A 17,869-nucleotide genomic window follows, 5' to 3' on the forward strand; every position below is an offset into this window, starting at 1 on the left:
TGATCTGTGCACCTACCAAAGATGTTTTCTCTTTTAGAATTTCACAGCACTGCCATTTTTAGATGTCACTTTTGAAAAACCCGTGTATTTTAGAAGACTTAAAGTCTGTGAATTGGAATATCATTGATCAGCTTCATTATAAGTAGATAATTGTTCAGTACATACCAAAATTACAAGAGAATATTTGACATACATCAGCTGGAGTTTCCTCTTTGCCCACAACTCTATTTGACTGGAATATTACTGCAACCAGTTTATAAAGATTCCATCAACAATATACTGTATGTTTGAAGATTGTCTCCATCTTTTTTTTTTTTTTAGATTTCATCACATATGCCTCCATCCTTGTTGTCTTTTTTAATTTTTCATTTTTACAAGTATTTATAGTCACCATATACACTTTCTAACGTACATTATTACAATTGCTTACATTTCCATAAATATTCACAATTTACAAGTAAAATTTATTCTGATTGCTATTGTTAATAATGTTGCAGAGTTGCTGAGAAAATTTTGGAATATTTTAACTTTGCTAAATTATAAATCAGATGCACTTCCTTTCAGCGTATGTCAGGGGAATATGATAATACTCAAATGAGAAGCCCTAGCTTGGAACCAACAGAAACTACACCTCTAAATCCACTTCAGTCATTGCCTTCTCAGGAAGAGGTATGTTATAAACATGAGCTCAGTTTGCAAATTAATCATGCATCCTGTATAAGGATTTGCATGAAAATATATTATTAGTTTAACTGTTGGGGTCTTCCTATGATATGACCCTGTCTTGGATTTATGTAACTGTAGCCATACAAAGTACATACATATTGTATACATACTGCTTGGTGCTGTCTGTTGTTAGTTGATAGTTGATCAGTCAGTAATAAAGTGTTGTGGTTAAACTACTAGATAATAATAATAATAATAACAACAACAACAACATCTCAGAAGACAATCCTTGTTCAAACAAACTAAAATGAAAAGAATGGCCATCTGGATGCCATCGAGTTCTTTTATTCCATAATGTTTCGATAGTTTTTTCTTCCATTTACCAAAGGCAAATGAAACTAGGGCTACACACACATCATATTTATATCTGCAAGTTGGCTTACAGAGTTTTCAGGAGATTTTTGATAGGCTGTCAAGACCAGGCAGCTCTTCCTACTGGCTGGGAGCAGGATGATTCATCCACTACACATGGATAGGCAAAGTAGACAAATCAGATAGCTTGAGAACCAGAACATAAGACTGGTTTGGATAAGAGAATGTGAATTGTTTGTAATAGAAAGGAAGTTTGTGTTAGCAAGAGAATTTATTTAATTGATGGTGTAATTTCAGGTTGTAAGGAAAACTGAAGTAATAACTAAGAGAATTCAAGAGTTACTTATATCAGCACAAGAGGGACGTCAGGATTCTTTTGTACCTTGTGCTGAACAAATACACTCTGCGGTGCTAGATATGGATGCTATTTTTCCAAAGGTAAGTGTCCTAGCTGTGTGTCTGTGTGTTTGAAGAAGTAAAACTGGTAGAGATGGTGTTTATTGGATGAATCACACCCAAGTCAGAATACATTAAGATTGATGCTATAAAGATTCTCCTTTTAAAGAAATTTGAGTTTAAAGGACACTGCAACAACAGCACTATCATCTAACAAGACAAGCCAGTTTTCTCTATCCAATAATGCATCTGTTTTCACAACAGAAGTTGAGAAAAATAAAAACATGCACCACAGAAGTTTGGAGTTTTCAGTGGCTAAAAGTCCTTTGGAAGCCAAAAAGATCACTTTGTTTTCATTTCAGGAATTATAATGAGGATGGTATAAATTTTGAAATACAGTATGTTGGGTCCTTGGACGTGTGGTTATCAAACAAAAACGATGTTGTTTGCAAAGCTGCAATTACTATAACTGAATTAAAAATATGTGTTCCTCTGAGTGATATGTTATTATCTCTAAAACCCTTTATCTTTATAAAATGGCAGGCATTATGGAATAATAGATCTGAAAATAACATATGAGAATGGATTTAGTAAACTGGTGTTTTGGGGTGTTCTTTGTTGCCAAAAGAACACCACATTGAAGTATTATCCCATCTTTGAATTGTTCATACTCATCTCACTCAGGTATTTGATGAATAATCACATGACTCAAATCCTGAATGCATAGTGCAGAATAACATTGATGACCAAACATTTTTAGTTATTCTCAGTTCTTCACCCAACAGCATATATCAAGTATTGGAAATAAACCTCTGAAAGAAATTTTGTCAGAGTCTTCAGCATTTTCAGTTTATCCAATTAAATTTTGAGAGTTGCAGTATGATTAAATAAAATCTAATATAAAGTTTAAAGCGAATTCCTTTGGCCACCGTATTTAAGAATGTCAATTCAGTAGTGTTATTAATACAGGTAGTCTTCCACTAGTTTGACTCCACTGGGGCCCCGAGTCCCTGATTAGTGAAATTTCCAAGTTACAGAAGATTACCTGTAAACAGTAGGTAACCACCACCATCTAAAATTGTGTGATGGCTGACTGACACTTGTTCCTGAAAAAAATTTTATTTTATCATATGCTCAGTATATAGTGCGAGTCCGAATTTTGTAGGCTAAGCAATATTTCACAAGAGAACATTTGGCTATAAGTATCTATTATGTCATTCTATGTTTTACAAACTGACATTTTGCTTTTAGAGCAAGATATTTTCATTGAGAACTGTAATTCAAAAGACACCAGCTATAACAGGATGTTTAGGTTTTTTGGGGTAAAATTTGTAACTTGTTTAGAAAAACCTGTTTTATTGCAATGACTGTAATTCTGCTTTAAAGTAACTACAAGTGTTAAACCATTTCTTTATAATTTTGCAATATTTCATTTTAATGCATTTCAATAGCTGATGAAATTTAGCACATAAACTTCACCCAGTCATGACATGGAAGAAATATTTTTATTAATTTTATGAAATAGAAGTCCAAGATGACATTGAACGTTAATAAATACTGCTTCATTTTCATGGTTAGATGCCTAGTCAGTAATAAATAATTTCAGCAATTATCAAAAAATTCAGTTCACTTTCTTTTCTTTTTGCATGCAATGTTATTTGAACATGAAAACTACTGTTCAGTATTAAAAAGCTTTTACCTATGGCACTGATGGTAAAAACTAGTTTATTGTGTCATATTTTGGTAACAAGACATGAGTATTAATCATATTTGAATATTAGGGTTTGGTAGACACTTTTTAGACATCATGATAAATTTTTTCTTTGATGTTTAATAACCATGTTTATAAACAGGAAAAGCAAAATAAATTTAAAGGAGTCAAGGAGTTTTTTAAAAGGTGAGACAGTGTATAATTAAAGTACCATGTGCTGTCCCCCTGCTGCATCCACCTACTGTTCTTTCTTTAGAACAATGCACCTCATGTAGTTATGCTGCAGCACATATGGTTTCATATCCATCAAAGCTTAAATGCTTTTAGTCATCTTTTATCAGTATTCAAATTTGACAAAAGTTGCAGTATATATTGCATTTTTTAAAATGTCTCATCAGTTCATACCAGTTGGTTTTAGTTGGTAAGGATTTACTTACAGGTCAGTAGTTGATAAGTATTTATAGTGATGGTAAATATATATGTATACAGGTGTACGAGTTACTCCTCTTGTTGATAATGTAGATGCGCTACAGTACTAACTACAGTATCATCTGCCAGTGTGAATTTGTTGATGGTAGATGTCTGGTAATGTTTGTTCATCATATGATATGTAGTTTTCAGGAAAAAACAGTGCAGAAATCCTTTTGATGTATATGGTTGTGTCTGTAGTGAATCAACAAGCTGTTAGCCTTATATGACAGTGTATGGGTTAAATGTTTTCCAGGTTCATTCATTGATATTGTGAACTTTCATGCAAAATATCTTGTCATGAATTAAAATGCAAGGCAAACTTTTGAGTTTATTCACTATAGAGGAACCACAATTTGATAGTAATTGTGATGTTAATCTACGGTAATTTCTGAGTATCAGTTTTGTAGTAATTTCCAGTTTTCCTCAAGATGAAACCCCTGCAAAATATTTTCTCCTTTAAAAAGTTTCCGTTAACAGTTGAGAAAGGAATGATAGTAAATTGGACTGCCAGCTTATACATGGCTGAAATTTAACAGTGCACTATTACTCATCTGTATGCTAAAAGGAAGTGTCTGTTGTCTACCTGCATTATAACAAAAAAAACCTCAGCTTTATCATGTGTGTGTGCGGTATTTGCATTAAAGTGGAAGTATAATTACATCATGAATGTACATTCTGTTGTTGGTTAATAACAAATCACAGAAAATCAAAAAGCCATTTTAAAAACTTGATGAGGTACATATTTCAGAGTAACTATTATTTTCTAGTTTTCATTACCCTAAATATAGTAAACTACAGTGTTTATAATGGTTGGCTTAATTTTCTTATAATTTAAATTTAAAGTGTATTCCAAAACATGAAAACACACACGAATATTTGACTTGCTCACTGTTTACCGCAACCAGGAGCTTGCATTGTGCATCTCTTTATTTCATCGTAATTAAAAAGCTGGGTTTACTTCTTACTCATGTAATAGATTATTAGCTTGTGGGTTAATTGTGTTTTATAATTAATTTAACTGATGTTCTCCTTTCACATCTAGTATCCACAATACATAAATAGGAAGTTAATTCCAACAGGTAAAAAACAAGTAAAAGATCAAGACTTTAAAACCAAGGCTAGTTCACTGAAACAATAGGTCTGTCATTGTTTGGTCAAAATCTTCAGCCTTTGATGTTTGCTTATTAGATGGACTGTCCAGATAATTACCAAATAACATGGTGTTTTTAACACTACTGTATTTATAGTTACTTGGCTTTCAGTTACTTAAGTGTAAGGGTTTAGGTGTTTCTATGATTATATCTAAACTGCAATTGTAACATTTATAGAAAGAGGGTCGCCTGTATACTTAATGAAGTGCTTAGTTAGGAAGGTGCATTCATACATTGGGTGCCTTAGTGGAAGCTCAGTTCTGTATTTTCATGTTCAAGGAGATAGCCTAGTTTTGGTGCAACGAGGTTAGCAACTTTTGTAGCAGTCGATCTCCGGTGAATTGAAACCATTTTTATATTTAAAAGCTTGTACATAAGAAATATCCACAATTTCAATGAGAACTCTGGGTATCTGGTTTATTATGTTACTTTAAATAACAGATAGAAATTTAAGCCATTTAGGTTATTTTTAAATAAAATTTTCATTTGGTAGTAAAATCCTTAATTCTCAAGATATTCCAAAAACTGACTTTAAAATTAACATAAAACTCAGTAAAAACTATGCCAGTTTGTGAAGATAGGCAGGTGTCTTATTCATACAGAATAGTGGCTTACGAGTCATTACTTTTTCTGTGGAATAGCATTTGGTGGAATTCTGAACTTTTTCCGTAATTTGGCAACTATCAGCAACAAATTGTTAGTGTCTCTTAAATGATCTTCGTAGTGACCCTGATCAATTTTCTTTAAAGTTCTAGGAGGATTGCTTGTGTTACTTGTAGTCTTCAACATTACGACTTAAAGGCCTGGAAGTGTCATTGTCTATAGCGAAATTAGTGATATTGTAAGCAGTTTTTGTATTGAAGTTAAATCAGCTAGGAGTGACTTCCTTAACTGTCAGTTTGTTTAAAACCTGGTTTTGCAACATTTTTCTGCATTTGGAAACCCATTCTATGATTAGATGGCTTTGCACAAGAAATTGTCTTAGGTGTACCTCATCAGTTTTTCTTGTGAAGTTTTGAACTTCAGTGATAGCAATTTATGCAAAAATCTTTTTAAGTCTAGGTAAGAGATGTTGGTTCAGAACCAATAAAATTAAGCAGTGAAGTAGTTTTAAATAAATCTCAAGGTCAAAGAAGTTGTGCATTGGCAGCAAGTATGTGAATCTGGTTACCACAGTTGAAAAATGATGGTATAGTGTGTTCCCCCTCTAATTTTTTCTTAAACAGTTATTTGCCAAGTACTCCTGAGTGTTATGTAATGTGTAAGTTAGTGTTCTTTAAAAAGGCTTACAACGCCTCTTATCACCACTCGTTCTTCATTTTGCACTTTGTTGATCCCTAAGGGCCCTCCTTAATGATCTGTATGGACCCTCAGTCTTGTTCTTTCAAAGTCTGTCTACCAACTTTTCATAAATTGTGAAATTTATTCAATCTATGAATTAAATGAGTTAGAAGGAGTGAGTGGGGTACCAAGAAAATCAATTTCCCATTGTAACGATAAATTATACAGTGCATTCTGTCAACAGATTTTTGAAGAAGTATTCATCATGTTATAATATTTACCGTGTTAACAGGCAAAAGGATTTATAATTGTTATTAAGTGCAGTAAAATAAATGGATATCATTACTTTAGCCTACTAAAAGAAATTTCACAGTGTTAATCTTAAGGGGAGCGCTGATGCCATAAGGCCCCATTATAAAGTAAACAATTGTTTCTATCTTATAATTGAAGGGATTTGATTCAAATTTTTACCATTTATTCTATAACTAATACTGGAATAAACAAAAGTCTTGTTTCAGTCTTCTTGGAGATCTAAGCATTTAGTGTAGAGAAAAAGTAAGTTTTCAGGAAATAGCAAAAGAAACAACTTTTTGGACTCGAATCTCGAAACAATCAGGAATACCTGGAGCCAGTTATCCCTATATATCATTATAACCTGTTTTCTCTATGACACCACTGCTAGAGAGAATGGGATATTTTAGTGGGTGACAGTTATTTTTGGATAAATTTTGCTAACACTTTTACATGCTTTTTTTGTACAATTTGTTGTTCACAGTGCTGTACAAGCGAAGAACAAAATTGTCCATGAACCAATCTAAAAAAAATTTTTTGGCAATATATCTTCAAGATATGTTTATTTACACACAAAACAGTCCAAAACAGTGTATAGCTCCTTCCACCTAACCAGACATAGGAGTCATACTGGCATTTTTACAAGTTTTTACAATTTGTCCTTCACAATGCCATACAAGCAATGGACAAAATTGTCCATGAACCAATCTGAACATATTTTTGAGCAATATATCTTCAAGATATGTTTATTTACACATGAAACAGACCAAAACAGTTTCTAACTTCTTCAACCTAACCAAACTTAGAGTCATACAGACATTTTTACAAGATTTTTTTTACAAAGTGATGAACTAAGTTGTCAATAAACCAATCTAAAAAATTTTTTAGGATTATCGCTTCAGGATATGTTTATTAGACATGAAAATTTGTTAGACATAAAACATTTGAACTGTTAATAACTAAATTTTGATAATTACTCGAAATTTGGCGGTCAGCGCACCCCTTAAGCTATTAAATTAATTTTTTTCTTTAAATTGCGTTTTTGTTATTTCTTTATTGTACATTATATATTTAGTCTTTTTTCCTTAATTTTAATGTGATTCAAGATTACCATGGAAGATATAATTTTATATAGGAGTAATAGTTTGACATATAAAACATGGTGATATTTTTTTCCCACTTTTTAAAGGAGTATCCAATAGTTAAACTGCCATATTAACTACAGTACAAACAGATTTATATGCATTCCTTCACTTGGTAGGTACACAAGAGAAAAACTGCTGTTTATTTGGTACGGGTTTGGAAATTTAAACTAACAACCCATGCATGATTATTAAGAGTATTGTAATTGATGGGATTGCCCAGTTGTTTTTTTATGTCCTAAAAAAATAACCCTTTATATGAATGGCAGTAATTCCAATAATAGACCCCATTTGCTTCATAAATGTTAATATATGTAAATAATTTACAATGTATTTTTAGGTTCTGATGAGGGGTAAAATTTTTGTCCAAGTTATGTGAAGTAACCTCTTCTCTTTTTTATTTAGATTCATAAATGAGTTGTACATATTTTGAAGAGTTTATAAATACTTCGAGTGCTCTGTACTGTACACTTGAAATGGTTATCTTGTGACATGGGTTTGAAATGGTTATCTTGTGACATGGGTTTGGGGGGAATTTTCATGTGTAATTGCAAATTTGATATTTCAAATTTACACCCATCTTTAATTAGGCATAAAGTTTGCATCTGTGCTCACTTATGCAGTAATATCTAAAAATTATGTATATCTCCTGGACATCATAAGCAACACACATTAGAACATAAAAGACATTACAGCCCACAATATGCAATTTACACTGACAGTTCCAAACCTTCATCTGGTATAGGATTTGCTGCAATACTCTCTTAATGAAACAAGTAAGTTCTTTACTAAATGATGCTTAAGTTTTCACAGCAGAACTTTCTGAAAAATTGTCAACAGAGTACTAAAAACACTCCACCAGATCTGTAGTTTTAGTGACTAGCAGCCCATCAAAATTATTGTTTTAAATATCCCTTTGTCTAATAGATGAAGTTTTCAGTCCAAAACTTTTGTGAATCTGCCAGTAATGTTTCAATATTTTGGATCCGTGATCAATTAGTGTCTCTTAAACTAGTAACTCTGCCAGGCTTTGTGAAATAATGAATGTTGCAGCAACAAATTAAAACAGTTGGTGAATTAGGGAAGTTGTTCTTTTCTAAAAGAATGCCACATAGAAGTAATATTATCCCATATTTGAATTTGTCACATTTGTCTGACTTTTAGGTATTGTGAATAACACACATGATAATCTATAAAGTCAAATAATTTAGTACTTTAGCTTTTGCATTTCGTAAAGAAATGAAGGTTTGTGAAGCATATTATGTTAAGTTTTTATTAGATAAGTAAGTCAGGGCAGAACCATGCTGGTTGCATGGATATTAATCAAGGTAAAAATACTTGCAGTGAGAGACATGATGTACCATTATTTTCCAATAGTAATTTGAGTAATGAATTAATCGTATTATGCAGGAACATAAATGCAATAAGCAAACATTTTGTGCAACAAGTAGGTGTATTAATACAGTTAAAAAATAAGTGAAAGTTCAGTGCAAAAAATAGGTGTATGAATATAATTCATTTATTGAGAGTCATTTAAATGATTAGTAAGTTTAGATTTTTACAAATAAATTGTAGAGAGATGTGGTGTCCAGTGACTGGAAAATAGATCTTAAAAGTGAGTCAGAAAACTACTATTAGTAGAGTTGGAAGTAGCAAAGATGGAGACCAATAGAAAGGCCTGGAAAATAATGGAAAAAGGTGGGAATTTGAGGAGAAAGTGCACAAGACAGAAGAGCATGGAGAAAAACTCAGTTCACATCTAATCCCAAGAAGGGGAAATATAGCAATCTACACTATAAAAATATTTTAGTTCTGTAATTCCATCAACATTTTCTTTTGACATTATTATGACAGAAAACAGTTTAGAAAGTGATACAAAAATGGGTTTACTACTGTGAAATACCATATGAAAAGGACCCAAAAATACATGCCGACACCTCCCAACACTTACATCGTTAGGTAGGAACGTAGGTTGGTATGAACAAAAATGAAGTTTATGGCAACTGTCATTATGAGATTAATATCTTTCCATGATGCATTTTCTGGTTATTAACTAACAAGTTATGGCTCAGCCTCTTCTCATTTCTAGATTTTGTAGCTGTAAGTCATTTCAGAAGATTACGTAGCCAAGATAATTGAATACTGCAGTTTTTAAAGTTCTCAGAATGGTTAAGAATAATAAGGCTTTGTTAAACAGTACCAGGATCCAGAGTCAGCAGGCTTAAATTTTGTAAGCTGAATTCAGGGGATTTGTGCAAGTATAATTTGTGTATACCTTACCTTACTCTATGATTATGTAATTCTAACGTTAAAATTTCTTCTAAATGACTCCAACCAGTTTTTCAAATTTTATCAAGTTTATAATGTATATTTTAATACTGTTTATTATAATTTATATTATTTATGAACAAAAGGTCTTACATTTTAACTGGTTTTGAAGCTGTTCTGTAATAATAATAATAATAATTTTCTCCATTATTTATATACCTGCTGTAAGTCCTATGAGATTAAAAGAACTTAATATATTGATATTATATTAATGATTGTTAGGTAACTTGAATAATTATTCTTTTAAAAATGGTCAAGAAAACAGTTAACATTTGTTTCTCAAATTTACATCTGTATAAATGTTTCCCGTTGGGACATCAATGCAAAAAAAGTAATGTGGATGTTTGAGCTATAGAGATGGTTAAATTTGGCAGTACTGTAGCCAAGACAGTTTTTCCAGCACATCACAGAAAAGAGTTGTTGAGCTATGAAAATGTTCAAGATGAAGACCACAGTTTGTCAAATACAATCGTCTTACTATATTGAAAGTGGACAGTTTCTTATAAAAAATGCAAGATCATATAGCATGGTTTCAGATCTATAGTTTCTTGAAAGTTAAAAGATGTTTTGGTTGACCAAGTTACCCTACCTTTAGAAATACAGCACTCGTATTAACTTTTTGTTCCACAAACATAAAGCTGGTTGTACAACTACCGTACTATGGCCAGATGAAATGTAGCCGTTCTTGTCTGATTATTTAATGTGTAAAACCCATTATCTTTATTAAATGTTAGACTTACAGAGTAATGAATCTCCTAACAGATGAAAACAGCTGAAACCTGTCATGGAGTGTGCCAGTCTTTATACCAAAGAGAGCCTCATTGAAGTAATTACATCCTTGATATATGACTCATTTGACCATTCATCATTTTCAGTTTATGCAATTATCAGATTTTTAAAGAATTGCAATTTATCAAATGGATTTAAATATTGAAGATTTGGTGCAATCAAACTGTATAAAAGTTAAGTAATTTAACACTGTGGTATGATTAAGTTACCAAATTAATAACCAGAGATGTGACCTTATGTTTCAAATAATGGAAAATATGTAAATTTTGTAAGTAAAGGGGAAAGGAAAACAAAAGAAAAAACACTATACTACATAGAATTTGGAAGGACAGCAGGAGAAATACGGGGAACCTATTTTACAGTTAATACCATGTGATGCCTTCAGTGTAAGGTGTGATCCTATTTTGCTATTGATACTTTTTGAATCTTAATTTTCATATTCATACATTTTATAGTTTATTTTAGTCCTTTTTACATTTCATTAGCCCTATATTCACCTAGATTTTATATTTTTGTAGATTTTAAAAATATAAAAATTGAAGGCTTTTTGTGAGATTTTAATGCTTATTCCATTTTCCATTATGACTTATACCTTTTTGTATGATGGGCATGGAATAAAGAAAATTAGAGTGTACACATATTTCTTCTAATATATATATTTCTTCAAAGATTCTCAGAACTTTAAATTTACATTGTATTAATGCACAAATAATTCACAAATCCATTTTGTAATGAAATCTAAACAACACATTCCTCCTGCTTTTGTCAATAGGATCGGTGCTCTTCTGGGGTGCAGGGAGGACTGCGCCAGTTGGTAAGCAGTGCAACGAGATTGCAAAATGAATGTCGAGGCCACCTGACTGCACAACCCAATACCCTGGACCCAAAGTTTGTAACACAACAAGTAATTCAGTGTGCTTATGATATAGCAAAAGCTGCAAAGTTGCTGGTTACTCATTTCCAATAACTATTTAAGGACTATGTTATGCTACTTCACAAATGACTGTAGATATTTTTTTTTTTATTTAATTGCCAAGATTTTTCATATATATTGTGCTCTTAATCCTGTTGATTATGTGACTTATGAACTGTGGCTGATGCCATATTCCATGTACTTTAAAGTGAAAGGAGTAATAATGCTCTGTTAGTATATTACAAGTCAAGAACTGAAATGGAAAGTTGGTGATGAGATGTCATCTCCAGCATTGTCAAAAAAGATGTGTTCTTGTGCCTTTCAGGTAAGCCTTTTCCAAGCTATTCTAACCTAGTGTGCTTCTTGAATATCTTGTACATATGTGCAAAGTGTGCTTGCCTAGAAAAGTTATTTTTTCTCTATTGTTCCTTCATGAAGGTAGCATTTATTTTCAAGAGCCTGTATATGTTAATGAAATACCTTGCTCAGTTTATTGTGCGTGTCTTGGGGTTTTGAAGGGGACATCACTGTTATTTTTTATACATGCAGTGAATATATATATATACATATACTTATAGATATGTCATGGTGTATGACAAACAGAACAAGCACATAGATCTCGAGCCAGGAAAAAATAAGTTACAATATGAAATTAGGAACAAAGTTAAATCACAAATGACTAAAAATGGCTGCTTAAGTTGCCAAATACAAGGAGAATCAAAGAAAGAGAATGATTAGAATAATCGAGTAAAGGTGAGTAAACATCTAAGTAGACCCAGATTTAGGACCAAGCAGTATATAATAACATAAATATTGATGGACCCGAGTTCAAATAGTTCAGTTTCTTTGCAGTAAAGAAATGCTAGATTTATAGATTGCAAAGTCATATAAATATGTATGTAGAAATTCTATCAAACTTGAGTGCCTTTTTTTTTTTTTTTTTTTTTTTTTATAGATAAGCAACATCACCAAGAAAAGCTAAAATGTATTTTTGTAAGATAATAGAAGAGGTCAGGTCTTAAAGGAAGGATTGTAACATAATGTTTAGGGACTTTGCCGAGTGAATGTAGTCAGTCTGGGATTGATTATAATTACTGTAATTGCTGGTATGTAAAACTTGTTTTTCTAAAAGAAAAAATAGAAAGAAAATAAAAAGAAAATTCAAGATACATACATCTTGTAAGGTGTAGGTCAAATGTGTCAGATCAGCGTACACGATACAAGCAACTGGTTCCAATGAGTGAAAAATCCCACCCTCAGATGTAAACACCAACTACCATGGTGTCTTTTATCAAAGACTCAACAGATAGAAGAGCCATGCAGTAAAATATATTTTTCAAGTAAAACTATATTACTTTACAAGTTGGAACATTCTGCTGCTCATACACGTATAAAAAATTAAGTAAAATTGAATACAATATGTTTTATCTCAGGAAAGAAATGTTTTACTGGGCTTTGTTGAGCATCAGTCATGTCAATTTTACTGATCGTTGCATTACGTTAGCTATTGTCAGGTGTTGGTAAATATGGAAGTTAACAATTCATACCAGTTGCTTTTGATGCATACAAATGTGTGATTATAAGGGTTTTCATGTAATCACTACATAATATGCAACTAGCTTCAACATTTGATCATTTCGTTTCGTCTGAGCATTGAATTTCGTAAGATTTTGTTGAATTTCCCCATTTCACCTCTGCATCCCCTAACACACTCCATATCAATGTTGAGTGTTTATTGTCTCCAGTTTATATTTTAATTTATTTGTATTCTATTAGCATTGGAGAATATAGCATCAGTAAAATAGGAGATAGAGATTACAAACTAATAGATGTTGTATTTGGTAGTCCCAAATTTAATTAAGTGTATTATGTTGTGTTTTGCATAGTGTAATAATAGCCAAACTTTTCGTGTAGCATACCTCTTATGTAGCATACCTCTTAAATAATATCTTTAATAGATTTAAAATTACAATATCAGCAGCATATTTGTGTGTGAGGTAAAGAGGAATTAAATACTTTTTAGGCTAGTCAGACAGACATAGATTGTATGATAGCATAAGTTTGTACATCACACAATTATGTAAATTTCAAGTTACTATAATGCATTTTGGTGTTGTGATGATTTTTGGGGTTGTATCATACAACATTATGGTGAAAAAGAGAGAGAGAGAGTGAGTGTGTGCGCGTACGCAATAAATGCAGTTGCTGTAGTTCAAGTACCGAGGAGATATTTTTATTTTTTCAGAATATGCTTCCCAAAATTATATGCCAGCAAATACAGTATGTTAAGTGGTTCATGTTGTTTATTAATATTGAATTTTAAGTATGCAATAAGGAAAGCGAATATGCAACATTGCTAGTTGATAATTAACAGTGATATGTACAAATTGTCACTAAGAACACAAACTGGTTTCCTAATTGAAAAATTATGCTTATATCCCTGAACACCATAGGCAAAACACAATAGAATGTAGATATACAAAGGTTCATACTGTACAGTATATTATATTGATTTGTGGGAGTATCATATAATGAAATAGGTCAGTTTACTTCACCTAATAATTTTCAGAGCATATATATCTATGTGTTCAGCCATTAAAATTCTTAAAAACATGCCCTCAGAGAAAGATATAATTTTCTGTGACTGGAAGTGCTGTAGAAGCCCTTCGAAATGATTTATTTTCCTAAAATTACTGTATATCTAACAGATTCAAGTTTGTTTCTACAAATGATATGAAGCCTTTACAGATGTTGCAGTATGTTGCATCCCAGCTATCTTAAGCAAAAAGAAAAATGAAGCTGCTGATTACTTGGTCCCAAAATGCAGAACAAGTGTGGTGAAATGTTTTATTTGAATGTCAAATCTACAATACAACAAATACAGTATCAAGTTTTTGAACAAGTTTTTTAAAATTTTGTCAGAATCTTCAACATTTTTAGTTTATCAGGTCATTAAATTTTCAAGTTGTAGTAGTTTACCGAGCACCAGCTAATATATGCGTCAAGAACAAACCCTTCAGGCCAACCCTACAAGAGCTAAAAATACATAATCTGTGGTCCAGGTAAACTGTTTTGATTAATTATCAACAGGTCATATTCATGTGAAACTTTTGTTTTAATATTAATCTGCAATGACAAATTTTTTACTACTTTATACTCGTTGGGTATACCTCAGTTTTTTTCATTTTAATTAACCCAATTATAAATTTGGGCCAGTCCTGCCAGAGTTAAATAAATTAGCTCAAGGATCTGGTTAAACTACTTAAAAAAGTTTCATAATACAGTACTTTTTAAATGCATTGTCAAATGTATCAAATAAGAACATAAAATATTTAAAGAACTACAACCTTTTCAGTTGAGATTGATTTGAAACAACACATTTTGTTAACGTGAGGTGCCCATGGGATTGTGGTTTACACTAACCCAACATGTGTAAGTTTAGATCAAGTATATCCAAAGGTAGTTCAGAAGTTAAGAGGTCTTTGTGGTGTGATAGTAAAAATATTTAATGGACTGAGAACTTAAACTGTTTGCTTCTCAATTTAATGTGTTTGCTTAGAGTTTTATTGAAATAGACTAATTTAGTGTTTTCTCCACTGATACTCAAGTAATTTTGCTTTGTACTTTTTCTTTTTATACTTGGGTATCTCACACTTCATTCTGTTTTATGAAATGTTTAATAATGGATTTTCATCTGCTTTCAGATATGAGTTCATAACTGTGTACCCAAGTACAGTATATGTAATTGTTTTACTTGGCAGTTTGACTTGATAAGCTATAGATAAAATTTTATTCAGTTTTATGTATAAACATGTAAATAGTTTGCTCTATGTTGTTTATTGTTAGTACAGTATCTGTAGGTTTGATTTCCAAGTTTTTACACTTATTTATTCTGATTTCTAAAATGGTAGTTTACCATCTTTTAAAAGAGCATTGTTTTCAGTTCACACAAGTCATTTAGTCAGCTCAGGGGGCTAATGCCTTGAAAGCATCCCTGGTATCTCTGGACAGCAGGTAAAAGTTGTTGAAGTTCACTATTATTTTCTAAGTTTATGAATTGTGACTCTCTTATATGGAGGGTAGCTTTCTTCCTGGAATACTTTCCACATCTGATCGCCCCCATCTATCACTTTTATCTTTGACTTTGGATGAATGTCAATGATATATATACATAATATAGGAACTTAATTCTTTAGTTTACAGATTTTAGCCCACCTAGTGAGCACTGTTGTCTCGTGACAACACTTGTTTTTTTTTAGAATGTTTGATGTTCACTTCCTTGACACAAGTCAAAGTATTGTATACATTCATATGGAATAAGCACTTGGTAACTGATGTTTTTCCACTTAGCATATCTAATCAGATATGTAATTATCATTCTTATGTAAAAAGTGTTTATATCTTATTATTGCTTGAGCATAAGGCTAGATATTCTGGGAAAATATGAGAAATGTATAATATTTTTGGTATGTGTATAACAAGAACCAAAAACTGAAAGCATCCGTAAAATGAAAGTAGTAACTTTTTAACTTGAGAATGCAGACTAGAATTATAAGCCAGTTTTAAAAAAATGAAACTGAAATATGAGAAAATAGAGAATGGAAAGCAGTTTGGTATCAGGTTATACACATGAAATACCAGAGTTGAGTTTTTTCCATATTCAGGCTCTTGAAATTATAGCTCCTATAGATTTTGTTAATAACATTATTTTTTCTTTTTATAAAGCAGAAGTTTGCAATAATAAAATCTTATCTCTATTTTAATTGTGGGAGTTTGCACTCTCTTTTCAGTCTTCCATAATAGAGATTATGTTGAGAGTACTAAACATTGTTATGGTATATATAACTTGACCAGCTTTAATTGATTTCAAAGTCTAAATTGGTTAAGGGTTTAAAGAAACTTTCATTTAAATAGTACTAATAGAGGATAACATTTAAGATTTTAAAATTTTGATGTCTGTTGTATATGATAGGTTATAATTGCAGAGATTGTATAAAACATTAATTTTCCTGCATTTTGGTGTGTTTACATTAATGTTACATGAGACATATGCATTTATTAGGACATTATGTAATGTTGAACTATATAGATTTTTAATTTACATAATTGTAAACCAATGTACATGTAAATATTGTATGACTGATTAAACTTGTTTATTAGCTGAAGCTGACAACACAGTTTCTGTTATTTAAGTGTACAAATTATAATTTAAAAATATAAGCCACTTGTTGTATGTTCCTTTTTCTTTAAAAAGCATTTTAATGGTAATTTTGAGAATTGCAGATAAGTTTTTTTTTTTCAGGAGGACCAAGTTGTCACACACTAGCCATTTGAGCTTTAAAAAGTGTTATGTCAGCCTGGTTAAACTATTCAATAATACTCTTGGACCTCAAGAGTCCAGGTGTTGACCAGCTTGTAAAGTTCTGTAATTTGATTGGTGATATGATTGTGTCCAATGTAAAAACAGTTTTTTTTATAGCAGTTGTTCATTTTAACCTGTTAATCATAAAATGCCTTAACTACTGACAGTACCCTCATCCCACCTCTCTGTATCTACTGTATAGTTTTTGTTGTGCAACTCTGTACCATCAACATGTAAGGACCACTGCTCTATCAGTTTGGTCAACTGTGCCATCTTTTGTCTTGATCTAAGGTTTTTCTTACCTCGTATTTCCATCTTTTTCAACTCCTTTGCATTCTTTGATTAGGGTATTTGTTTGTGTACACAAATGAAGCCTACAAAAGAGATGTTTACCTCCATGGGATTGTAGTATGTACTCACAGGCCAAGTTTTAAGGGTAGGCTCTGTTCCTTCCCCCATGAACCTTGTTTATTTTTTATTAGTGCATGGTTTTCCCCCACTGCCAACTGGTTGTAGGTCTATTTGATAATCATTTGGACAGAGCTTTGTTGTGGCCTTTAAGGCTCCACAGTTGGCAACTGTTGAGCTTTCATCCTACAAATAGGCCCGCAACCCTGCTCACTCATAAAGGCCGAGATATCAGTATTTCATGGTATCTTTCGGAGTATCTTGAAGGAAATAAGGTCCATGCCTCTTTTTCACTGGACTGTTCAAGCAGGGAACCTAACTTCAATTTTTGTCACCAGTAGAACCAGAGACATGGATGACAAGTCCTTGGGACTTGACAGGGCTAGTAGTTTGACTTACAGCATGAGGAAAAGCAAATGATCACAGAACCAAGATAGCCATGAAACCAACTGGCTCCTTCCTGGCCTATTGATCCCATAAGTTGCTTTGGAAGGCCCTAATACAAAGCCACATTGGTCTTCAAGCAATTCACAATCGGTAAGGAAGCCAAGGAAATATCCTCCCCTGTTTGGCTCTCTCTCTCTCTCG

The 17,869-nt window shown here is 32.1% G+C and overlaps 1 protein-coding gene across 2 annotated transcripts in view; it reads left to right on the top strand.

Annotated features, from left to right (window-relative positions):
• Git (ARF GTPase-activating protein GIT1) overlaps positions 1–16,744 on the top strand; it is a 45,324-nt gene extending 28,580 nt beyond the window's left edge. For both annotated transcript variants that reach the window (XM_067103418.1, XM_067103417.1), the window contains 3 exons: positions 565–669; positions 1,336–1,476; positions 11,371–16,744. In XM_067103418.1, the coding sequence (XP_066959519.1) occupies positions 565–669; positions 1,336–1,476; positions 11,371–11,565 (441 nt within the window). In that variant the 3' untranslated portion in view covers positions 11,566–16,744. The remainder of the gene's footprint in view (positions 1–564; positions 670–1,335; positions 1,477–11,370) is intronic.
• The last annotated feature ends 1,125 nt before the right edge of the window (positions 16,745–17,869 follow it).

This window comes from Macrobrachium rosenbergii, chromosome 5 (assembly GCF_040412425.1).
Source record: "Macrobrachium rosenbergii isolate ZJJX-2024 chromosome 5, ASM4041242v1, whole genome shotgun sequence".
In the NCBI taxonomy this organism is placed as follows: Eukaryota; Metazoa; Arthropoda; class Malacostraca; order Decapoda; family Palaemonidae; genus Macrobrachium; species Macrobrachium rosenbergii.